General features: G+C 39.8%; 1 protein-coding gene across 1 annotated transcript; it reads right to left on the minus strand.

Moving 5' to 3' along the window:
• Window positions 1–42: 42 nt before the first annotated feature.
• On the minus strand, window positions 43–21,116 carry LOC124866573 (mucin-2-like). Its single transcript, XM_047362418.1, has 19 exons — window positions 17,039–21,116; window positions 15,980–16,230; window positions 15,288–15,459; window positions 14,792–15,036; window positions 14,508–14,691; window positions 12,838–13,060; window positions 12,377–12,549; window positions 12,228–12,297; window positions 10,872–10,993; window positions 8,490–8,521; window positions 8,238–8,406; window positions 6,566–6,661; window positions 5,867–5,907; window positions 3,539–3,769; window positions 2,942–3,043; window positions 2,116–2,244; window positions 783–822; window positions 554–674; window positions 43–393 (listed from the first exon to the last, which is right to left on the minus strand). The coding sequence occupies exons 1-19, from the start codon at window positions 20,745–20,747 to the stop codon at window positions 192–194; spliced, it is 6,312 nt and encodes a 2,103-aa protein (XP_047218374.1). The 5' UTR covers window positions 20,748–21,116; the 3' UTR covers window positions 43–191.
• Window positions 21,117–26,350: the final 5,234 nt, after the last annotated feature.

Consider the following 26,350-nt stretch of genomic DNA (forward strand, 5'->3'; position numbering starts at 1 on the left):
GTAATATTCCCCATTTTCCACAAAGGTTCTTAATACAAAAGATCATTTTGCAGATATGTTTTATTTATTATCAGCAATAAATGCAGAAGTAGTTTTATTTCTAACAGTGACTCTGGAGATGAGCACATTGCACTATAAATAATAAAGTGTGGAAAAAGTTACAACATTTATGATTGTAAATGAGAAGCGGTTCAGCGTCTCCTACGGCGCTGAGGTTTAGTTGTGGTGCTTGCTGCGCATCCTTCCTGTCTGCAGCGGCAGTTTTCCACATGGGTGTAGCTGTGCTGGACTTTGGAACCATCAGCGCAGGTCAGCTGCACTTGCTTCATGCTGGTTGTGGCCTCATGGCAACACTCACAGTGGTGCATCATCATGTTAGCTGCTGCTGAGTACCTGCAGTCAAACACACCGAGACAATAGCTCTTAAAGAGCAAGGTAACAAACTACCTGCATTTATTCTTATTTACCTTTAAGATACTTGGTAAATATGATATTGTGCATTTATCTCTTGCACATTATTATGAACTTCAGAAATTATGCCAAATATTCTTACATAGATGAGCTTCTGCAATGTCCAACACATGATGTGACGTAAACCGGCTCAGCACTGATGCAGTTGTTCACCTTAATGATGGTCCTCTTACTGTCGACCTTACAGACACTCTCTGGCTTGCCTGGAATGCATGACAGCTCTTAGGCTCTGACACATTCTACATCCATCAGCTAGCTGGGGAAATGTCCACAGTGAAAATCTTTCATCCATGCAGAGTGTGTTAACTTACAGATTTTGCAGCAGCCGCTGGCATCAGCTGTCTCAGTACCCTGGATGAGAATGAGGGTTGGGTTAAAAGTGTGCAAAATAACTACATGGAAGTAGTGGACAGTGGGAGAAATAATATAGATCTGGATGTTTTTTGTTTCTGTGAGTTAGATGGCCCAAACATGATGCTGCCACCACCATGTTTTGTGGTGTTGCTGTATGTTTTCTGCTACTAACAGCCTTTCACATGTAGTCTAAAACAATTATTTTTGGTCTCATCTGACCAGAGCACATTGTTCTACCTTTCTGTGTCCCCTGCATGGCATGTGGCAAACTGCAGGTGGCATTTCCAATTTTTTTAACAATTTGTCTGCCACTTTTTCATAAATGGCAAAATTTCTGGAGTGGACAAATAATAGTGATCCTGTCAACAGATTCTCCCACCTGAGCTTTGAAACACCACAGCTCCTCCAGGTTACCATGGCTACTTCTCCAATTAATACTCTCCTTTGCCAAGCCTGTGCGATTAGGTAAATGGCCATGTCTTGGTTGTTTTGCAGTTGTGTCATACACTTTCCACGTTCACATAGTAGATTAAACAGCATTTCATAAGATGTTCAAAACTTGTAGTTTTAGAACTTTGCCCTGCTTTAAACATGTCCACAACTTTCTCCCTAATCTGTCTGCTGTGTTCCTAGGTCTCCATGATGCTGTTTCTAGGTTCAAAACAGTAAAAGTGGCTGAAAACAAATATAAGCAACACATGAGATTTTTATTTGTAAAAAAAATATCCTTTTACTTCCACTTCATAATTGCGTACCATTTTATGTTGGTATATCTGAAAATATATTAACTTGCGGTTGAAACATGAAACAATTTGAAAAACATCATGGCATATTAAAACGTTTGCAAGTTGCTTTACGTGGCAATCATAAAATTAGCTGTTTAGATTCGGTCAGAGTTATGAAAGATGGCACTGGTTTATTACCTTAGGACAGAAAGCACAGGGCCATCTTTTATAAAATGAAAGATTATTCTCTTTCACAATTCCACAATTCTTAACAGCTGCTCCCTTCAAAGCAATGCATATTACAAACTGGAATTCATGTAAATAAACATGAAATCTGGACTGTCAGTGTTATTTTAAGCATTACAAACTGTGCAAGACAATGTCATTTTCGCATGTAAAACAATGTGAAAAGAATCCATTAGTCTGAATTCTTTTTGTAGAAAATCTAAGTCTTTTGACCTTTTTTCCTTCTTCATCATCTGATGCACTGCTTAGCAGATGAAATATAAGAGGATTTAGGAAATCATGTTTGACCAAATTTCATCTTTTCATTTGATAAACTCACAGGTTTACAGTCCAGCGGGTTGAAGGGAGGACAAGTGGTCCTTGTTTCCTTGATCAGAATCTGTCCGTTGATCTTCTCACATTTGTATTGCACACAATTGTCACCAGGTGGAACAAAAGTGCTGTTGACCTGTGCAAAAATAAGGAGCAGTCAGCTAGAGCAGACCTAGATGTGTTTACATAATTCAATTCAATTTTATTTATATAGTACCAATGCACAGTTGTTGTCTCAAAGCACTTTATAAAGTTAATTCAGTCGAATCATACAGATTTTAAGTCAGGTACATAGATTCCAGTTTATCCTAAAAACAGTGCAGTCAGATTCAGTTTATTGTTTAAATTGGTCAAAAGTTTTTCTATCTAAGGAAACCCAGCAGATTGCATCCAGTCAGTGACTGCAGCATTCACTCCTCCTGGATGAGCATGTAAAGAGAGTAGACAGTCGCTTGCAATGACTTTGCAGCAATCCCTCATACTGAGCATGCATGTAGCGACAGTGGAGAGGAAAAACTCCCTTTTAACAGGAAGAAACCTCCAGCAGAACCAGGCTCAGTGTGAGCGGCCATCTTCCACGACTGACTGGGGGTTTGAGAGAACAGAGCAGAGACACAAAAAGAACACAGAAGCATTGATCCAGGAGTACTTTCTATGGGAAAGAAAACTACAAGATTTATGAAACACAAAAACTGCTGAGTATGAACAATGAGGTATTGAAGAAAAGATGCACTATAATATAACAAAAGGATATAGTGCTTTATACTGCTACGAATAATAAGGCTATTTTTTATTTTTATGGCATTGTATAAAAACAGATCTCTTTCACTGACCTCAAGGATCTTTACTGTCTGGTCTTTAGAAGTGGTGAAAATACAGCTCTTCTGTACACACGTCCCACAGCACTCATCTGTAGTAGTCTGATATTCAAAACCCTGCAGACAGAGTTAGGATCAGGACAACCAAACAGAGGACATCAGACTCTGACTCCATGAGCCAATAGTGCGGAAATGCATCTGCTAAATGTTTGGTCCCTTTTTATTAATTACATTTTTCTGATACAGTTTTAGTTAATGGATTAAAACCCTAGGTTTAAATTTAGATTCCAGGTAGGTTATAGTTACCTTTGACATTTTAACTTACTCATTGTTTTTCAACAGTATTTGGTTTTTATGTGTTAAAAAAAATATTTGTTCTCATTCAGTGAAAATAATGCTTTATTGTTGGCATGAATGAGAAAGGCAGCTCTCTTGGATGCAGTCTGGTGCTTTTGTTTACAGTCACCAACTGCGAAGCTTTTTGAATGAATACCTATGTTTTGTCCTCTATGGTAACTTGTATCAGCCTAGTTGGAGGGGTCATTTGTGACTAATGAACTACAATAATGTGTGTAATAGTATTCTGAGTGATGTCTGGATGAATCGTCTTACTTCAGAGCAGCTTGTGTTACAAACAACTGGTGTGCATGTGATGATGTTGAGTTTGGTGGTGAGGTTTCTTTTGGGTCCACAGTAACACTCCTGGCAGGGTACAGGATTAAAAGACTCATCCTGCACAGTTACACTGGTATCTTCTCCTGTTTTGGATGATGCTTTGGCTCCTGATGGTTCTTCCAGTGGAGCTTCTGATAGTGTTTGAGGGGTTGGTATCTTGGCACCGGGCTGTAAAACCATATATATCATGTTAGTTTTCTTGCATTAAACCCTAAAGAAGCTCTGGGTCTGTTTACAATGACTTAGCACAAACAGACAGGCAGCCTAAAGAATGCTGCATTGAAAAAGATAGTAGCTCCTTTTCCATTGCTTGTAGAGAGTCCTAGGCTTTTGAGAAGCCCCCGGCTTTGTAAAGTCCAGGTCGCGTTTTGACACAAATTTACCCAGGTAATTTCACTTTCCCGGTGCTTTACTTTTACGGGTAAATGGTCCTAGTCTGGTGATGGTCTTTTCAGCTTTCCCTGGGATTGTTGAAGAGGTGGGGTTGTGTGCAGCGAGGTATGGCAACAGCAGCTGCAGTAACGTCGGAGGTTGGTATACAAATTAATTGTTTTTATACCATTAATTTGTCACAGAAAGTAGTTTTAATATGTTTTAAAGCGAGAAAGTAGACCTCAAAACTTGATCTGGGCAGACAGTTCATCAAGAATGAGCCTACTTTGAAATGTTTTTTTTTGGATTTTTCAGAGCAGCAGAGTTACGCTTACAGGCTGTTCTGGCTGCTAAGCTAAGCTAACCGGCCGGTTGGACTGGGACTTCCCCACTCACCACTGCCTGATCTCGGTATGTCACTCTGGGATTTCCCGCTCCTTGTTATCCGTTTGTGGCGACTAAAAGTGAATAAAGCATTTAGTAGGTATGTGGTAAATAACCGCAAGTACCAGAAAAAAAAACCTGAATATCTCTTGCTGGAAATTTGTGACATTTTAAGTTATTGTAAGCATTAATTATTGTATAAACTATTTCACCACAGTTTTGTACGACAGATGCAGTACTGATGATTAGAGCATTTAAAATTTTCCATGTGCATAAAAAATACAGATTTCCCTAATACTGTCTTTTAATGTAAACCTGACTTAGTAGAGTATTAACTCATTTATTTGTCTAATATTTGTATTTTTATTTAGATTAGTGGTCTCTCAGATCCAAACCTGGAACTGAGAGACCCAGGTTTGGATAAAAATTCCCAGAAGCTCTGATCCTTTTCATGTTCTGCCATTGTCTGCCATTGTCTTCGGGTTCATATAAATATTTGCTTGTGATTTAGACATTCAATCCCCTGTACTTCTGGACTGATGATATATATTTTTTTATTCTAATAAATAAATTTTATTTTACTAAAAACATTCCATGTAGTTATCGGATAGTTTACCTGATGATACTAAAAGAAAAATAAATGTGTTAATCATTATTTAGTAGTTATTGTAAATCATGCAGTTGGCTGGTAGAAGACAGCATGTTGGAGGGAGCCAGGGGATTCTGCGAGGATGCCAGAAGGTGCCAGACCGGCCGTGAAAGCCTGCCACGGCGGTTGCCGCTATTTTTGTGGAAACCAATGCTGATTATCGGCAAACATGATGTCATTATTGTCATAGGCTATTACTTTTAAATTATGATGTAAATTAAATAAATCTTTAAGTAAATTAAATAAATCTTGAAATGAATTAAATAAAATAATTATTTTGTTTTATTTCATGGGGATATTTATTTATTTCATGGAATATATATTAATAATTTATCAATAGCAGTATTTATTTATTTATTTAATTTTGAATGAAACGGTTCTCCATAGTTTCCTTCACTACAACTTTAACGTAAAAAAATTTGTTTTTAAATACAAACACAAAATAGGATTAAATTATAGCAGTCTAAAAGCCTTACAAAGATTATTTTAGCAAAAACAACCATAAATTAGTTTTATGTTGGTAGATCCAACGTTTTACAATCAATTATCCTACATTTTTGACAATCCTGATAAAATATTTTTGTAACTAAAAACATGGCATCTTTGTTAAAGCTTACAGAAAAATGGTGTATATCTCAGTGCTTGATATCAGCACTTAGCTGCTTCTTATATTGTTTTTTTTTTTTTTTTTTTTTCAGGATTTCACACACAGATGAAAAAAATGACAAAAGTTATTATGGTTACAAAAGAAAAGAACAGAATCTGTCAGTTTTCATTAGAAAAAAATGACCAAATGAAGTAAACAATCTGATATAATCATTTAAGTGTTCCTATTTGAACAGTTTCTCAGGTTTCCTTACCTTGAACTCAGTCATGTCATAGACACATACACCTTTAGGAACTGCAGAGACAGAAAACAGGAAAGCTGGGTGAAATATGACTCGGTTGTTTGAATTAATCATGTGTAAGTGATAGAAAATTATCCAGTCAACGACAGAACCTGTAAGTCCAAGTCACTTACATAAAACAAGTACAGAAAAAAAAAGCATTTACCCAACAATATTATTTATAAATAATCCTATATATAATCCTTGATTTGACAATTAATTTTTCAAATTGGTTTTCAACTATACATTTAAACTATATTTATGACATACCTGACCCAGTATCCTATAATTTTCCTCAACCTATTGGCTTTTTTAGGGCAACATCAATTAGTTGTACTTGTGTCTTGTAAAATAACCCTCTGTCTTTCTATTCTATGGTTTAAGATATAAAGATCTTTACCAGGTTGTACAATTATTTAAATTCCACATTGAATGTACAGAAGACACACAACAGATTCCAATTGTACAGTAGGCCTTTACCTGTACATATAATATGGAAAGTGATTGTCTGGAAGGAACTTTCAAAAAGGAAAATAAATGAATGTTCTTTAACCATGTCTAGCCTTTTTGTTGTGTTTTAACTCGGGGGTAAATGGCATCCTGGCAACCAGAACTTGCAGAAGATGCAGCAACTACTGCAGACAAGAAAGCTGGGAGACTTGAGTCACTTACCACACTTATAGGATTGGCAGCAAGTCCCATTGGTGATGTTCAGTTCGAAGCCCAGGGGGCAGATAAGAAGAGCAGCACACTGGTTAAAGTTACATTCTGTTGGATGCAAAAAATGTTAGTTAACCTGTAAAAATAATGTTTCATAATATACAATAAGAATAAAAGCAGGAGTTGTGAAAGTTTTGATCCTAACGTGGAAGTTAAAAAGAGACTTTTTAGTTTGCCTTTGTTTCCAGGAAGGCTATGCTGACATTAACAACCATTTAACTTTTCACAGCTGGTCACAGTGGTACAAAACTCAAATATATAAAGAACACATGGATCATTGTCAAGGTTTATCATTTAGGTCATGATTCGACTGATGCATTACAATCTACTCAACCATACAGTGAAAAGAGATTTATTTATTTGAACTTTTTATAAAATAGCAAAGATTAACATTGAGACATTTATCCTCTAAGTGCTTTGAATGTCTCGTTGCTGAAAAGCGCTATATAAATAAACTTACCTTACCTTAAAACCAACTTAATTAGGTTTTGTTAAGAAGATAATTATTTCAGATCAATGAATGAGAAACCTCGCTGTGCTATATTATCGTTAAAACATTCTTTATAATTGTTTGTTTTAATGTAATAAAATATTTGTGCTGGTATACAAACAGATGTTATTCATAGAATGTATATACATTTAAGTTCAAAAGTGTTTGCACATTTTGGTTTGCAAATATTTTCAATAATTGCATATGTATATATTTTTCATTTCATTCTTTTTTATATTCATTTTAAAAAATGGCAGGTCAGTGCTCAGTGAAGAAATATTTCTGGACATTACAGCAGTCAACCCCTGCTTTTAGGGGGCAGCTGAGCAGCTTTTTACATGTGTCCTCTAGTATTTTGAGGATTTATCTATAGTGATGAGCTCTAAGTCTTAGAGGCTGGAAGGCCTTCTTGCGATCACCCTAATCTTTAGCTCTCTCCGCAGATGCTCTATTAGAATCAAGTCAGGACTCTGGCTGTTGCCCGTCCAAAACATTAATATTATTTCCATTCAGAAGAAAGGTGATAAAATTAAAGGTTACTTTAAACCTAAAACTGTCTGTGGTACAAATAATTTTAGGCTTCAATGTAGGTATCTCCTTTGTTTTATGTTATCACTCTATTATAACTGATTGGCAGTTGGTAGCACTGTTGCCTTGCAGCAAGAAGGTCCAGGTACGACTTCCGGCTGGGGGTCTTTCTGCATGGAGTTTACATGTTCTCCCCGTGAATGGGTGGGTTCTCACCGGGTACTCCGGCTTCCTCCCACAGTTCAAACACATGACTGTTAGGTTAATTGATCTATCTAAATTGCCCTTAGGTGTGAATGAGTGTGTGCATGGTTGTTTGTCCTGTATGTCTCTGTGTTGCCCTGCGATGGGCTGGCGACCTGTCCTGGGTGTACCCCGCCCCTTGCCCATAGACTGCTGGAGATAGGCACTAGCTCCCCTACGACCCAGTATGGAAGAAGCGGGTATAGAAAATGGATGGATGGATTTTTTATTAATGGAAGTTTAAGTATGCAGGTAATCTTGTATAATATTTATTAAGAAATACTCAGATGCAGATCACAGGCTGATCATTTCAGGTTTAGGTATCAGTGTGTTTACATGGTATTATCTAACACTGTAACTGACCACATGTCTGTGTTGGGCAGCAGCCTTCTGTTTTGTTGAGCAGTTGCTGGCCATACTCAGTGCAGTTGGGGTTTTGGACCTCAGGGCACTTCACAGGCTCACAGCGGACACTCATTGAATCCTGGTCACACTCACAGGTGTTGCATTCACTTGCCCATATTTCCCCAGGCTGGTTGGGAGAAACAAACCAGTTTAGACCCACAGATTCTGATTTCTTGGAGTACTAAGATATGTGTGGGGCACAGTTTTCACCTGTTTGGGTTTTCCATCTGGTCCAACACAGTCTGAAATCAGAACACAGGAAAGTGAACAGAGAGCTGGTATCAATTATTTGTGACAAACAGCTAAGTTGCTAATGAAAACTCACCAGCTACATTAATAGGTACACCAGTTAAATTTCTTGTTATAACAAATTGCTAATTGGTCAATAACATGGCAGACTGAATGCATTTAGACATCTAGATGTTGTGAAAACCAGTTGCTAAATTTCAAACTCAGCATCAGAATGTATAAGAAAGGAAATTTAAGTGAATTTAAGTGATACGGCATAGTTGCTGCTTCAGCTGCAGAAGACCACACTAGGTGCATCTCCTGTCACATTTACTCAAGAAACAACAAACATTGACATTAACAGACTGGAAAAATATTGCTTGGTCCAATGCATTGGAATTTCAGATGCAACATTCAGATGGAGGGGTCAAAACTTTCAAACTTGTCTCTTCATCATCACATTGAGTTCTTTGAATTCCAGTGGCCTCCACAGTCAACTAATCTCAGTCCAGTAGCATATCTTTGGTATGTGGTGGAAGCAGAGATTGTGCAGCCAACAAATCTGCAGCAATGGTTTGTGTCGGAGTCTGGGAATTTTCTGTTTGTGTTTTTGCCTGCTACCAACTTTGCTTGGTCACTAGAGGGCACTGGAGCACAAGGTGGTGAAGCAACAGGTGTTCGTCAATCCCTGATTGCTCTTGGGTGTACTTCAGCACTTCAGCGCCTGAGTATTAGCCTTCAGTGGTACAGACACACAAAAAGACTCCTAAACGTTGCCTACAGTTTCTCTAGTGCTTCGACTTACCTTTTGTGTGCTCGTTCTCGGGTTCAATTCAATTCAGTTTATTTATATAGCGCCAATTCACAATGCACAGTCCTGCCCTTCAGTTTGATCAAGCAGACTCTTAGAAACCTGGTTGTCTTCCTGGAATTCAAGACTCAAGCATCCAGTTATCTTCCTGGCTCGACGACTAACCGGCCCAAGTCACAGCAAACCTTGCATCACTCTCCACGTGCCCTCCAGCAAGCCTCCTTCACCTGTGCTCCTCTCATATTACCTGCCCAATCTTTATGGTGAGAAGACCAAGCCTCTCCTACCTCCGGCAGAAGTCAAGAGGACCTTCACCTTCTAAGTTCCCAGACTATTCCCCTTGGCGATTCCTCTTCCTACTTATAGTAAGATGGAATTAAATAATAATAAAATAAATAACAGAATCTGACTGTACTGTTCAATGGTTAGTTACTAATTGGAATGAATGTACCTGACTTGAAATCTTTATAATTCGATTGAATTGACTTAGCCTATTTTAAAGTTACCCACATTTCACACAATACAACAGAAAACAACACTCTCCAATAATTTTTTACCTCTGCCTTCCTCCCTCCCTGTTGGTTGGAGTAAGGGGGAGTCAGGTTTAGCCTAAACCGGCTTAGTTATGGTTGAGGTGTAAACACGCCCTCCATTTCTGCTACCTGAATGACCCCTTCTCTTTTCCAATGGTTATAATCAGTCAGACAGAGGGAGGTATCCCAATCCTTGTGGATTTTAGTAGAACAATGGCCACCAGTGGGCTCTACATGGACACACTTTATCAGTGTATTATTTTGCTTAGTACCGCTACACATAGCCCATTCTAAAATGGCCAAACTCTGACTCTCAGTAGTTTAATCTAACCTCCCCAACAACCCTATACCATTCCATACCCTTTGTGAAGTGCCTTGAGACGGCGTGTTGTGAATTGGTGTGATATAAATAAACTGAATTGAAATTGAATTAAACTTAACCATTGCTTTACATTCCCTCCTCCCAATACCTACTCACCTGTTTCCCTTCTTTTGTGCAGTTGGCGGTTCCCGGTTCCATATCTGAGTTTAACTTTGTTGTGCAATAAACATCTTTTGATCATCTCCTGAGTGTTTATCTGCATGTGGGTTTAACAAATTCCTAAAACTATGACAGTTTGCTGCTATTGTGTCATTATGGACCAAAATCTCAGAGGGATGTTTCTCACACCTTGTTTAATCTCTGCCATGGAGAACTGGGACAGTGAATGTATGTGAAACAGTGGTGTAAAATATTCCCAACTCAAACAAAATGTGTTTAACAAACATTTGAATATGTAGAGAAGAAAGTACCAGCAGAATTTGCTTGGAAATTCTCTCACATATATACAAAGCAAATATTTTAAAAGATATGATTTTTAAATGCAGTTCAAATGCTTAAAATGGACAAAAAATGTATGTACTGGGACATGTATGAAATGTATAAGAAACAGGTGATGAAAATGGGTAGCCCATCACTCAGACTCAACTGAAATATTCTTTGATGACTCACTAAAAGCTTTTTTTTCTGAAATATCTTACCGCAGGTGGTGACGCATGTGTCATACACTGTGTTGAATAATGTGGTGGCCTGAGGACAGAAGCAGCCTTCCTTGGTGTAGTTAGCAGCTGCTGTCATATCTGCCTGAAACTTCTTGTTGTATCTGAGGGGATAAATGGAAAGTTAGATTATTGCAGGGTTGAGATTACATTTAACATTTTTAATAACTGATCTAGGGGTAGAATGAATGTTAATCTGATTCTTACTTTTCATCTTACATATAAAAGTATTAACACCCCTTGAACATTTTCACATTTTGTCACACTATGAACACGAACGTCAGAATGTTTTATTTAAATTATTTTATAGACCAACGGAAAGCAGTGTCTACATATAAGGTGTAAATAAGACACAATCTGAAAATATTTTCCCAATACAAATGAGAAACGTGGGGCAAGCCCCTTTTACTCTTTCACCCCTAAATTAAATCGAGTGCAGTCAGTTTCTTATAGTGAAAAGAGTCCAGCTTTGAAGATCTCAGAGGTTTGTTAAATAATATTATTGAATAATCAGCAGACAGGTCAGGGAGAAAGCTGTGGAGAAGTTAAGAGCAGTTTTAGATTCTACAACAATATCCCAAGCTTTTAACACCTCACAGAGCTGTTCAATCCATCGTTCATCAAAAATGAAGAGTATGTCAAATCTGCAAACCTGTCAAGACATAGCTGTCTATCTGAATGGATGAGGCAAGAAAATCATTATTCAGAGAACCAGACAAGAGGCTTTTGGTAACTGTGAAGCAGCTGCAGTGATTCAAAGTTCAGGTTGTAACATCTGTCAACAGGATAATTATTAGATGTGTACTCCATAAATCTGGCATTTTTAGAAGAATGGCAATTTTATGGAATTGTTGAAAGAAAGCCAAAAGAATCCCCCTCTGCAGTTTGGCACACACCATGCAGGGCACATGGCAAATGGTGGGAGGAAGGGGATCTGGTCTGATGGTTTTCTTTAGCACAGACATGGACGCTAGTCAGTTCGAGGTCAGCTAAATTCAGGGCAATTCTGGGAGAAAGCCTGTTAGAGGTGGATTTGAGGCTGGGGTGGAGGTTCACATTTCAGCAGGATGGCTCTAAACATACAACTATAGCTGCATAGAATGGTTTAGATCAAAGTGTAGTCATGTTTTATTATGCACTACTTTGTGTTGGTAAAACAGAATCCCATGTGGAACGAATGAAGGTTTGTGGCTGTTATACAACAAAATATGACAAGGTTCAGAGGGTTTGAATAATTGCAAGTAAATCTAATTAATCCCTGACCTTTACCCTCAACAAAGAACAATAAGCAGCCTATAACAAATAATAAATATGCAGCAGTGTAAGTGTTTATTGTACCTGTCATTGCATGTAGGCTCTATCGAGGGGCCGCACGCTATGTACACTTTGTTGCTTGAACATCTATGTTCTACAAGATATAATCATGTCAATTTTAATACTTTGCAGATCTCCAACAGATGAGATACACGCTGAACTGAACATCTCACCACACAGTCCATTGGTGGCATTTCTCCAGTCAATACAGACTCCTGCATTGGAACACTCAGCAGCATATGCCTCCAGGCTGGAGCAGGTGCTATTACCACCACTGCAAAGCTCATAGGCGCAGGATGTCACAAATGGTCCTGGGTATATGAGTGTGTGGCATGGTGCAAACAAACTAGAGAGAACAGAGTTGCATGTGAATGAGTTGCATGTGAATGACAAATGAATAAGCCATTTACAAACACAAAAAACTGAAATTCCATATGTGCAAAGACAGACAGCACAATTTAGTCTCTGTCTTAGATCAGGTCTTGCATGAAATTTAAGATTTGGTGTTCATATAAAGCTAAAAAGAGCAATTAAGCAATTTATAAAACTAAAATAAACCTATAATTTGTGTAAATATCACTTGAAATAAAAAGAGACAGGCACATAAAAGTCATTTGCATTTTGTTTTTCTCACCTGCTCATAAGGAGTTCACAAATGGCAGGTTTGCAGGTGTGTTGTGTTGTTGGATATGGGTGCCTTGATGAAGTTACAGGTTCTGTTTTTGAAGTAGGTGAAGGGGTGGTTGGGGTGACACAGGCTGTACCGGGGATAGTCCACAGTTCTGCAGATTCTGAGCAGTTTTCTATTTGGCCATTTGGAGAACGGCAGTCATTGGCCTGGGAGTTGTCACAAGTACCTACCGAAACAGAGGCAGCCGTAAATAGCAGAGTCATGAAGCTCACTGTGTCAGGTTTGGTGTGGCGGAGGACCCCGGGATGCAGACGGGCAGAAAGCGTGGGTGGTGAGTAAATGATTTAATAAATGAAAATCACTTTCAGAAGGTGATGGCAAAATCAGGCATGGACAGGCTTGGCATGAACAGCAAGAACTGGCTGAAAACAGGGTGATGTGATCCGAAATGTTTCCGCGAAGAAAGAACAGAATGAAGGTGTATAAATGGAGCATGGTACAGGTGGAAAACAAAACTGATTAACATGGTACAGGTGGACTGAATGAGGCTAATTGCAAAGAGAACTAAATGTGACTGGAGCAAAACAGAAATTCAAGGATACAAACTAATCAGGAAAACATAACGTACAGAACCTGAAATAGAACACAAGAAACTAGAGCAGAGCCAGGAAAATAAAAAAAACAGAAACAAGATCCAAAACGTAAACTGAAAACAAGAATAATTAGAACCTAAACAAAATCCCACACACCCTCAAATCATGACACGCTGTCTCACTCTCTGAACAATTATTGTCTCCTAAGATGTAAATACAAATTGTTCTATTTGAAACAGTTTTATCAGACATTGGGAGAAATACACTACTTGTTCAGACCACATGATTATGTGTTGTTTTTTATCCTGTAAAAATATTCCACAAAATGTAAAAAAAGAAAAAGGGGAAACTAATGGTGTCAACAATCATGCAGCATTTTACACAAAACAAAGACATTTGAGAGAGTGGCAGAGCAGCAGTGTTGATCCGAGAACACATATAAAAGCGTTTAGAAGATGATTTCACCTTTGTTTGTGCTCAGCACTTGATGCAGGAAGATGTCTGCACATATTCATGACACAAGTAACATGAAACCAAGAGAAACCATGCACCATTCAAGTACCAATTCACACCTAAGGGCAATGTAGAGTGACCAATTAACCTAACGGTCATGTTTTTGGACTGTGGAAGGAAGCCGGAGTACCCAGAGAGAACCCACACATGCACTGGGAGAACATGCAGACTCAGTTTTCTAAATATTTCATCATAATTTCATTAATGCCCAAACTACTGTACTAATCTACTTTTCAACCCAGTTTGTTAATCTGAGGATTGCTGTAAGCAGTAGAATGTGAAAGTTGACATCTGAGTCATCCATTTTGTCCTTGTTTCATGTGGAATAACATATTAATTTACCAACATGCAAGCAAACTTTAAATGAAATTACTTCTGATTTGGGTTGTGCAACACTTGGAGAAGCCTTTCACTGAATTTCTGATCTTATATCACTTTGAGATACTGCCACCCTAAATAAGTGTAAATATAACCTATACCCTTAACAAGTGTTTTCCTTTCTGATCCATTGCATTTTATTCCATGATATGACCATATTATCATTAATAAATAAAACTGATAACTCACCACACTGTCCCTCAGTGTTTCCCACAAACAGAGAATAGGGAAGGTCAATACTGAATGAAAAGCCTCTATAGATTATTTTTGCGTTGATCTCCTGTATCACTGCTGTGATTTCCATATCTGTGCCAAAGAGGAGCAGGACCGAACTGCTATAGGCTGGGTAGATACGTTTCTCATTTACATACACCTGTAGAAAATACACACAACAGTCTATTTTCAAGTATTTTTTTCAAGTGTTGTCTAAAGAAATCACAAAATGGAATATTTCAGGTTAAACTGCTGCCTACCACATTAGTTGGTGTTCCTGGAGTCTTCACCTGGGTCAAAACTACCTTTACTGATTGATATGTGACAGTGAGAGCCAGAGGGCAGAATGTGCTGTCTGAAGGATCACAGTCATTGCTTCTTGTAATAGTCAAGTTATATTTAGAAATAATCTCCTTAACCAAGTAATAAGAGCAGTTCTGTCGCAAATTATACATTTGTCCATCAAATGTCATGTAGTAGGATCCACTCCAGACACTACACACACCTGCAGGAAGAGGAGGCATGTGTGGGAACAGAAACACAACACAAGAAAATCTCACTAATAAAAAAAGACATGACATGTTCAGGTGTTTCACGAATATACTGACAGTATAACGAGAAGAATAAATACTTAACAAATATTAATATAAAGCTACAAAGATCTATGTAACAATATAAAAGACCACACTGTTCTGGTTTCCTGTAAACAGACAAAAATATTATACACATTATGGAATGATTTAATGTTTAACTTACATTCACATTCATAGTGAAAGCAACATCCATTTTGCTCATAGATCTTGATAGGTTTTCTCCTATTGGCACAGATGGGTTGGGTTACATTAGGACAGACCGTAGGTGAGACGGTTATCTTGCCTCCTGTGCAAGTTGCTGTGGTGCAATTGCTAATCTTCCAGGACTCTCCATTCTGATTGGAAAAAAAAATTTGTCAAATAAAGCTGTTGATTTATCACTGATGGGCTTTGTTTTTGTGATCTTACTGAGCACCACTGTTGTTTGGGACTAGAAACAACTCATTATCTGACAAGACTCAGTCAGATAACATGTTCTTCCAAAGAATTACAAATGATAAAGCAGAAACTCAAATATTACATAAAGTATACTGTTGGTATATTTTGAGCACCTATAACAGATTCAACTCATGAAATGTATGTTTCTTGACAAATAACTACAATAAGCAACATTAAAGACTGAAAAACTAAGTACTGTCTAATCAATAGGGAAATATTTCCAAATAGTAGCAGTTGTTTAACATTTTTTTCTATTTTGTGCAAAGATTACTCGCAATATTCCCCCAGTTGGTCAGCATCTGGATGTCTTTGTCTGGTTGTACACGTGCTATGAGTTCTAACAAAAAACTCCTATCTTTGTTGCAAACAATTATTGATAAATTGCATATCTGTACTGATGATAGATTGATGTCTTACCTGTTTTGGTGGATACACATCATAGCAGTCTTGGCTAGCTGTAGATCCTATTGTAGTGGCTGTGGTCAAAAGTACTGAGCTTGAAATTGGGGCCTTTCTTGTGCTGAACAGTGAAGCGGAAGAATGTGCAGTAGTGCTAGCCGTCAGTGTGGTTGGACATGGGCTGGATTGTGTTTCAACTTTACAAGATACATTGCAATATGCACTGTAGCACCACCCAAGGCCATCAGTAACATTGTATAACAAGTCCCCTGTGTACAACAGATTATGGAGAAAGTTTAGCACATTCAATAAGAAATGCATTAATAACGTTTTAAATGAGAGGCTAATAATCAAAAAACTGAGGTAAATATTACAACCTTTGAACATTACAGCTCTGCCTTTTTGACTGACAGAATTTACAATTGTGCTTCATTTTATAAAATTAAATATTGGTAATCTACGATGTGTGCAGTACATCACAAATCATTGATGAGATTGTGAAACAATCTATAGTCCCTATTCCTGTATTAATTAGTTCTATAAATAATTAAAGGAAGCTGACCAGTTCCCTGTAAATATCATCTGGCACCAGAAACTGCAACAACATTTGGCAGGGTCAATAGTCAATCAGCGCTTAACTTAAAAATGTACTCTAATAAAAACAGTGTTTGAGGCAAGTTTGTTTTTAATTCAGTGACGTGTAAGTTACTGGAGACCAAAATGTTTACACCATGTAAAGATAAAAAAAACAAAGCTCATGGAAAAGTTAACAGTCTTTTTACTTTCTTGAGAAGTTAAGGAAGCTTGGAAATAATATTGCAAGTGTGAAACTTTTGTACTTTCTAGGTGCTTGGTAAAAATGTTTGAATTTCCTGAAATATCATTCAAGATTAAAATGATACACATTAAAGATACATATATTCTTGGAAAATTAAAAAAAGAAAAAAACTATAACAGTAGTGAAAGAAAGAAAGAAAGAAAGAAAGAAAGAAAGAAAGAAAGAAAGAAAGAAAGAAAGAAAGAAAGAAAGAAAGAAAGAAAGAAAGAAAGAAAGAAAGAAAGAAAGAAAGCACGTACCGGGATGATGAGATGTTCCGTTAACATCACACACACATAATGCTGTGGTAAAACGTGAAGAGGAGATGAGTGTTGCTCCAGTTGTCTTAATAGTTGATCTAGAAGGATAAACTGTTGTGCTGCCTGGAAGTGTCTGTGTTATGGGAGCAATATATGTTGTACCTCCTAAGGGACTTTTAGTGGATAAGGATGTTGTGTTTTTCACAGAAGGGTTTGTAAGTACACTAGTTGTGTGTAACTGTCCAGTTATGACACCTATGGTTGTTGTAAGGCTCGTTGTTGTGATAAATGGTCCGATGGTTGTAGATACAGTTAAAATTGGAGCTTTTGTTGTAATGAGGGGAGATTTCTTGGTTGTTGTTGAACTAAAATACAATGTACTAAGGCTCCCTGTCGTTAAAACCTCAGAAAGTGACGTTTTACGGGAGGCTTCAGACTCAGTGGTTTCAACAACTTCTGTTATGGAGCCAGTCACTGGACCTGTTGTGCCAACGTTTGGGGGTTTTGTTGAACCAATGTTTACAGTTGTTGTTTCTGAGAAAGTAGTTTCAACAAATTCAGTTGTAGCTCTCTGAGAGGTGGTGAAAGGGCCTGCTGTAGTTCTTGTATGAAGAGAGGGCTTTGATGATACTACTGTACTTTCGCTGCTCTTTGTTGTGGCCTCGGGCACTGAAGTCGTGGTTTCAAGAACTGCTGTGGTGGAGAATGTTAACTGGCCAGTGGTTGCTTCAACAGGCTTTCTTGTACCTACATTCGTTGCTAGACCTTCGGATGTTGTAATTTCAGAAGCTTTTGTTGTAAATCCCCCTGTGGTTCTAGAAGGTGTTGTTGTGGTTTTGGTAACAATAGAAGGTTTGGATGTGAAAAGTGTTGTTTCCTGGCTTGTTGACATTATTCCTGGGACTGCAGTTGTGGTTTCAACAACTTCTGTTATGGAGCCAGTCACTGGGCCTGTTGTGCCAACTTTTGGGGGTTTTGTTGAACCAATGTTTACAGTTGTTTCTGAGAAAGTAGTTTCAACAAATTCAGTTGTAGCTCTCTGAGAGGTGGTGAAAGGGCCTGCTGTAGTTCTTGTATGAAGAGAGGGCTTTGATGATACTACTGTACTTTCGCTGCTCTTTGTTGTGGCCTCGGGCACTGAAGTCGTGGTTTCAAGAACTGCCGTGGTGGAGAATGTTAACTGGCCAGTGGTTGCTTCAACAGGCTTTCTTGTACCTACATTCGTTGCTAGACCTTCGGATGTTGTAATTTCAGAAGCTTTTGTTGTAAATCCCCCTGTGGTTCTAGAAGGTGTTGTTGTGGTTTTGGTAACAATAGAAGGTTTGGATGTGAAAAGTGTTGTTTCCTGGCTTGTTGACATTATTCCTGGGACTGCAGTTGTGGTTTCAACAACTTCTGTTATGGAGCCAGTCACTGGGCCTGTTGTGCCAACTTTTGGGGGTTTTGTTGAACCAATGTTTACAGGTGTTGTTTCTGAGAAAGTAGTTTCAACAAATTCAGTTGTAGCTCTCTGAGAGGTGGTGAAAGGGCCTGCTGTAGTTCTTGTATGAAGAGAGGGCTTTGATGATACTACTGTACTTTCGCTGCTCTTTGTTGTGGCCTCGGGCACTGAAGTCGTGGTTTCAAGAACTGCTGTGGTGGAGAATGTTAACTGGCCAGTGGTTGCTTCAACAGGCTTTCTTGTACCTACATTCGTTGCTAGACCTTCGGATGTTGTAATTTCAGAAGCTTTTGTTGTAAATCCCCCTGTGGTTCTAGAAGGTGTTGTTGTGGTTTTGGTAACAATAGAAGGTTTGGATGTGAAAAGTGTTGTTTCCTGGCTTGTTGACATTATTCCTGGGACTGCAGTTGTGGTTTCAACAACTTCTGTTATGGAGCCAGTCACTGGGCCTGTTGTGCCAACTTTTGGGGGTTTTGTTGAACCAATGTTTACAGTTGTTTCTGAGAAAGTAGTTTCAACAAATTCAGTTGTAGCTCTCTGAGAGGTGGTGAAAGGGCCTGCTGTAGTTCTTGTATGAAGAGAGGGCTTTGATGATACTACTGTACTTTCGCTGCTCTTTGTCGTGGCCTCGGGCACTGAAGTCGTGGTTTCAAGAACTGCCGTGGTGGAAAATGTTAACTGGCCAGTGGTTGCTTCAACAGGCTTTCTTGTACCTACATTCGTTGCTAGACCTTCGGATGTTGTAATTTCAGAAGCTTTTGTTGTAAATCCCCCTGTGGTTCTAGAAGGTGTTGTTGTGGTTTTGGTAACAATAGAAGGTTTGGATGTGAAAAGTGTTGTTTCCTGGCTTGTTGACATTATTCCTGGGACTGCAGTTGTGGTTTCAACAACTTCTGTTATGGAGCCAGTCACTGGGCCTGTTGTGCCAACTTTTGGGGGTTTTGTTGAACCAATGTTTACAGGTGTTGTTTCTGAGAAAGTAGTTTCAACAAATTCAGTTGTAGCTCTCTGAGAGGTGGTGAAAGGGCCTGCTGTAGTTCTTGTATGAAGAGAGGGCTTTGATGATACTACTGTACTTTCGCTGCTCTTTGTTGTGGCCTCGGGCACTGAAGTCGTGGTTTCAAGAACTGCTGTGGTGGAGAATGTTAACTGGCCAGTGGTTGCTTCAACAGGCTTTCTTGTACCTACATTCGTTGCTAGACCTTCGGATGTTGTAATTTCAGAAGCTTTTGTTGTAAATCCCCCTGTGGTTCTAGAAGGTGTTGTTGTGGTTTTGGTAACAATAGAAGGTTTGGATGTGAAAAGTGTTGTTTCCTGGCTTGTTGACATTATTCCTGGGACTGCAGTTGTGGTTTCAACAACTTCTGTTATGGAGCCAGTCACTGGGCCTGTTGTGCCAACTTTTGGGGGTTTTGTTGAACCAATGTTTACAGTTGTTTCTGAGAAAGTAGTTTCAACAAATTCAGTTGTAGCTTTCTGAGAGGTGGTGAAAGGGCCTGCTGTAGTTCTTGTATGAAGAGAGGGCTTTGATGATACTACTGTACTTTCGCTGCTCTTTGTTGTGGCCTCGGGCACTGAAGTCGTGGTTTCAAGAACTGCCGTGGTGGAAAATGTTAACTGGCCAGTGGTTGCTTCAACAGGCTTTCTTGTACCTACATTCGTTGCTAGACCTTCGGATGTTGTAATTTCAGAAGCTTTTGTTGTAAATCCCCCTGTGGTTCTAGAAGGTGTTGTTGTGGTTTTGGTAACAATAGAAGGTTTGGATGTGAAAAGTGTTGTTTCCTGGCTTGTTGACATTATTCCTGGGACTGCAGTTGTGGTTTCAACAACTTCTGTTATGGAGCCAGTCACTGGGCCTGTTGTGCCAACTTTTGGGGGTTTTGTTGAACCAATGTTTACAGGTGTTGTTTCTGAGAAAGTAGTTTCAACAAATTCAGTTGTAGCTCTCTGAGAGGTGGTGAAAGGGCCTGCTGTAGTTCTTGTATGAAGAGAGGGCTTTGATGATACTACTGTACTTTCGCTGCTCTTTGTTGTGGCCTCGGGCACTGAAGTCGTGGTTTCAAGAACTGCTGTGGTGGAGAATGTTAACTGGCCAGTGGTTGCTTCAACAGGCTTTCTTGTACCTACATTCGTTGCTAGACCTTCGGATGTTGTAATTTCAGAAGCTTTTGTTGTAAATCCCCCAGTGGTTCTAGAAGGTGTTGTTGTGGTTTTGGTAACAATAGAAGGTTTGGATGTGAAAAGTGTTGTTTCCTGGCTTGTTGACATGATTCCTGGGGCTGCAGTTGTGGTTTCAACAACTTCTGTTATGGAGCCAGTCACTGGGCCTGTTGTGCCAACTTTTGGGGGTTTTGTTGAACCAATGTTTACTGTTGTTGTTTCTGAGAAAGTAGTTTCAACAAATTCAGTTGTAGCTCTCTGAGAGGTGGTGAAAGGGCCTGCTGTAGTTCTTGTATAAAGAGAGGGCTTTGATGATACTACTGTACTTTCGCTGCTCTTTGTTGTGGCCTCGGGCACTGAAGTCGTGGTTTCAAGAACTGCTGTGGTGGAGAATGTTAACTGGCCAGTGGTTGCTTCAACAGGCTTTCTTGTACCTACATTCGTTGCTAGACCTTTGGATGTTGTAATTCCAGAAGCTTTTGTTGTAAATCCCCCTGTGGTTCTAGAAGGTGTTGTTGTGGTTTTGGTAATAATAGAAGGTTTGGATGTTAAAAGTGTTGTTTCCTGGCTTGTTGACATGATTCCTGGGGCTGCAGTTGTGGTTTCAACAACGTCTGTTATGGAGCCAGTCACTGGGCCTGTTGTGCCAACTTTTGGGGGTTTTGTTGAACCAATGTTTACAGTTGTTGTTTCTGAGAAAGTAGTTTCAACAAATTCAGTTGTAGCTCTCTGAGAGGTGGTGAAAGGGCCTGCTGTAGTTCTTGTATAAAGAGAGGGCTTTGATGATACTACTGTACTTTCGCTGCTCTTTGTTGTGGCCTCGGGCGCTGAAGTCGTGGTTTCAAGAACTGCTGTGGTGGAGAATGTTAACTGGCCAGTGGTTGCTTCAACAGGCTTTCTTGTACCTACATTCGTTGCTAGACCTTCGGATGTTGTAATTTCAGAAGCTTTTGTTGTAAATCCCCCAGTGGTTCTAGAAGGTGTTGTTGTGGTTTTGGTAACAATAGAAGGTTTGGTTGTGAAAAGTGTTGTTTCCTGGCTTGTTGACATGATTCCTGGGGCTGCAGTTGTGGTTTCAACAACTTCTGTTATGGAGCCAGTCACTGGGCCTGTTGTGCCAACTTTTGGGGGTTTTGTTGAACCAATGTTTACAGTTGTTGTTTCTGAGAAAGTAGTTTCAACAAATTCAGTTGTAGCTCTCTGAGAGGTGGTGAAAGGGCCTGCTGTAGTTCTTGTATGAAGAGAGGGCTTTGATGATACTACTGTACTTTCGCTGGTCTTTGTTGTGGCCTCGGGCGCAGAAGTTGTGGTTTCAAGAACTGCTGTGGTGGAGAATGTTAACTGGCCAGTGGTTGCTTCAACAGGCTTTCTTGTACCTACATTCGTTGCTAGACCTTCGGATGTTGTAATTTCAGAAGCTTTTGTTGTAAATCCCCCAGTGGTTCTAGAAGGTGTTGTTGTGGTTTTGGTAACAATAGATGGTTTGGATGTGAAAGGTGTTGTTTCCTGGCTTGTTGGCATGATTCCTGGGACTGCAGATGTGGTTTCAACAACTTCTGTTATGGAGCCAGTCACTGGGCCTGTTGTGCCAACTTTTGGGGGTTTTGTTGAACCAATGTTTACAGTTGTTGTTTCTGAGAAAGTAGTTTCAACAAATTCAGTTGTAGCTCTCTGAGAGGTGGTGAAAGGGCCTGCTGTAGTTCTTGTATGAAGAGAGGGCTTTGATGATACTACTGTACTTTCGCTACTCTTTGTTGTGGCCTCGGGCAGTGAAGTTGTGGTTTCAAGAACTGCTGTGGTGGAGAATGTTAACTGGCCAGTGGTTGCTTCAACAGGCTTTCTTGTACCTACATTCGTTGCTAGACCTTCGGATGTTGTAATTTCAGAAGCTTTTGTTGTAAATCCCCCAGTGGTTCTAGAAGGTGTTGTTGTGGTTTTGGTAACAATAGATGGTTTGGATGTGAAAGGTGTTGTTTCCTGGCTTGTTGGCATGATTCCTGGGACTGCAGATGTGGTTTCAACAACTTCTGTTATGGAGCCAGTCACTGGGCCTGTTGTGCCAACTTTTGGGGGTTTTGTTGAACCAATGTTTACAGTTGTTGTTTCTGAGAAAGTAGTTTCAACAAATTCAGTTGTAGCTCTCTGAGAGGTGGTGAAAGGGCCTGCTGTAGTTCTTGTATGAAGAGAGGGCTTTGATGATACTACTGTACTTTCGCTACTCTTTGTTGTGGCCTCGGGCAGTGAAGTCGTGATTTCAAGAACTGCTGTGGTGGAGAATGTTAACTGGCCAGTGGTTGCTTCAACAGGCTTTCTTGTACCTACATTCGTTGCTAGACCTTCGGATGTTGTAATTTCAGAAGCTTTTGTTGTAAATCCCCCAGTGGTTCTAGAAGGTGTTGTTGTGGTTTTGGTAACAATAGAAGGTTTGGATGTGAAAAGTGTTATTTCCTGGCTTGTTGACATGATTCCTGGGACTGCAGTTGTGGTTTCAACAACTTCTGTTATGGAGCCAGTCACTGGACCTGTTGTGCCAACGTTTGGGGGTTTTGTTGAACCAATGTTTACAGTTGTTGTTTCTGAGAAAGTAGTTTCAACAAATTCAGTTGTAGCTCTCTGAGAGGTGGTGAAAGGGCCTGCTGTAGTTCTTGTATGAAGAGAGGGCTTTGATGATACTACTGTACTTTCGCTGCTCTTTGTTGTGGCCTCGGGCACTGAAGTCGTGGTTTCAAGAACTGCTGTGGTGGAGAATGTTAACTGGCCAGTGGTTGCTTCAACAGGCTTTCTTGTACCTACATTCGTTGCTAGACCTTCGGATGTTGTAATTTCAGAAGCTTTTGTTGTAAATCCCCCAGTGGTTCTAGAAGGTGTTGTTGTGGTTTTGGTAACAATAGAAGGTTTGGATGTGAAAAGTGTTGTTTCCTGGCTTGTTGACATGATTCCTGGGGCTGCAGTTGTGGTTTCAACAACTTCTGTTATGGAGCCAGTCACTGGGCCTGTTGTGCCAACTTTTGGGGGTTTTGTTGAACCAATGTTTACTGTTGTTGTTTCTGAGAAAGTAGTTTCAACAAATTCAGTTGTAGCTCTCTGAGAGGTGGTGAAAGGGCCTGCTGTAGTTCTTGTATAAAGAGAGGGCTTTGATGATACTACTGTACTTTCGCTGCTCTTTGTTGTGGCCTCGGGCACTGAAGTCGTGGTTTCAAGAACTGCTGTGGTGGAGAATGTTAACTGGCCAGTGGTTGCTTCAACAGGCTTTCTTGTACCTACATTCGTTGCTAGACCTTTGGATGTTGTAATTCCAGAAGCTTTTGTTGTAAATCCCCCTGTGGTTCTAGAAGGTGTTGTTGTGGTTTTGGTAATAATAGAAGGTTTGGATGTTAAAAGTGTTGTTTCCTGGCTTGTTGACATGATTCCTGGGGCTGCAGTTGTGGTTTCAACAACGTCTGTTATGGAGCCAGTCACTGGGCCTGTTGTGCCAACTTTTGGGGGTTTTGTTGAACCAATGTTTACAGTTGTTGTTTCTGAGAAAGTAGTTTCAACAAATTCAGTTGTAGCTCTCTGAGAGGTGGTGAAAGGGCCTGCTGTAGTTCTTGTATAAAGAGAGGGCTTTGATGATACTACTGTACTTTCGCTGCTCTTTGTTGTGGCCTCGGGCGCTGAAGTCGTGGTTTCAAGAACTGCTGTGGTGGAGAATGTTAACTGGCCAGTGGTTGCTTCAACAGGCTTTCTTGTACCTACATTCGTTGCTAGACCTTCGGATGTTGTAATTTCAGAAGCTTTTGTTGTAAATCCCCCAGTGGTTCTAGAAGGTGTTGTTGTGGTTTTGGTAACAATAGAAGGTTTGGATGTGAAAAGTGTTGTTTCCTGGCTTGTTGACATGATTCCTGGGGCTGCAGTTGTGGTTTCAACAACTTCTGTTATGGAGCCAGTCACTGGGCCTGTTGTGCCAACTTTTGGGGGTTTTGTTGAACCAATGTTTACAGTTGTTGTTTCTGAGAAAGTAGTTTCAACAAATTCAGTTGTAGCTCTCTGAGAGGTGGTGAAAGGGCCTGCTGTAGTTCTTGTATGAAGAGAGGGCTTTGATGATACTACTGTACTTTCGCTGGTCTTTGTTGTGGCCTCGGGCGCAGAAGTTGTGGTTTCAAGAACTGCTGTGGTGGAGAATGTTAACTGGCCAGTGGTTGCTTCAACAGGCTTTCTTGTACCTACATTCGTTGCTAGACCTTCGGATGTTGTAATTTCAGAAGCTTTTGTTGTAAATCCCCCAGTGGTTCTAGAAGGTGTTGTTGTGGTTTTGGTAACAATAGATGGTTTGGATGTGAAAGGTGTTGTTTCCTGGCTTGTTGGCATGATTCCTGGGACTGCAGATGTGGTTTCAACAACTTCTGTTATGGAGCCAGTCACTGGGCCTGTTGTGCCAACTTTTGGGGGTTTTGTTGAACCAATGTTTACAGTTGTTGTTTCTGAGAAAGTAGTTTCAACAAATTCAGTTGTAGCTCTCTGAGAGGTGGTGAAAGGGCCTGCTGTAGTTCTTGTATGAAGAGAGGGCTTTGATGATACTACTGTACTTTCGCTACTCTTTGTTGTGGCCTCGGGCAGTGAAGTCGTGATTTCAAGAACTGCTGTGGTGGAGAATGTTAACTGGCCAGTGGTTGCTTCAACAGGCTTTCTTGTACCTACATTCGTTGCTAGACCTTCGGATGTTGTAATTTCAGAAGCTTTTGTTGTAAATCCCCCAGTGGTTCTAGAAGGTGTTGTTGTGGTTTTGGTAACAATAGAAGGTTTGGATGTGAAAAGTGTTATTTCCTGGCTTGTTGACATGATTCCTGGGACTGCAGTTGTGGTTTCAACAACTTCTGTTATGGAGCCAGTCACTGGACCTGTTGTGCCAACGTTTGGGGGTTTTGTTGAACCAATGTTTACAGTTGTTGTTTCTGAGAAAGTAGTTTCAACAAATTCAGTTGTAGCTCTCTGAGAGGTGGTGAAAGGGCCTGCTGTAGTTCTTGTATAAAGAGAGGGCTTTGATGATACTACTGTACTTTCGCTGGTCTTTGTTGTGGCCTCGGGCACTGATGTTGTGGTTTCAAGAACTGCTGTGGTGGAGAATGTTAACTGGCCAGTGGTTGCTTCAACAGGCTTTCTTGTACCTACATTCGTTGCTAGACCTTCGGATGTTGTAATTTCAGAAGCTTTTGTTGTAAATTCCCCAGTGGTTCTAGAAGGTGTTGTTGTGGTTTTGGTAACAATAGAAGGTTTGGATGTGAAAAGTGTTGTTTCCTGGCTTGTTGACATGATTCCTGGGACTGCAGTTGTGGTTTCAACAACTTCTGTTATGGAGCCAGTCACTGGGCCTGTTGTGCCAACTTTTGGGGGTTTTGTTGAACCAATGTTTACAGTTGTTGTTTCTGAGAAAGTAGTTTCAACAAATTCAGTTGTAGCTCTCTGAGAGGTGGTGAAAGGGCCTACTGTAGTTCTTGTATAAAGAGAGGGCTTTGATGATACTACTGTACTTTCGCTGCTCTTTGTTGTGGCCTCGGGCACTGAAGTCGTGGTTTCAAGAACTGCCGTGGTGGAAAATGTTAACTGGCCAGTGGTTGCTTCAACAGGCTTTCTTGTACCTACATTCGTTGCTAGACCTTCGGATGTTGTAATTTCAGAAGCTTTTGTTGTAAATCCTCCTGTGGTTCTAGAAGGTGTTGTTGTGGTTTTGGTAA

Source organism: Girardinichthys multiradiatus, chromosome 4 (assembly GCF_021462225.1).
Source record: "Girardinichthys multiradiatus isolate DD_20200921_A chromosome 4, DD_fGirMul_XY1, whole genome shotgun sequence".
In the NCBI taxonomy this organism is placed as follows: Eukaryota; Metazoa; Chordata; class Actinopteri; order Cyprinodontiformes; family Goodeidae; genus Girardinichthys; species Girardinichthys multiradiatus.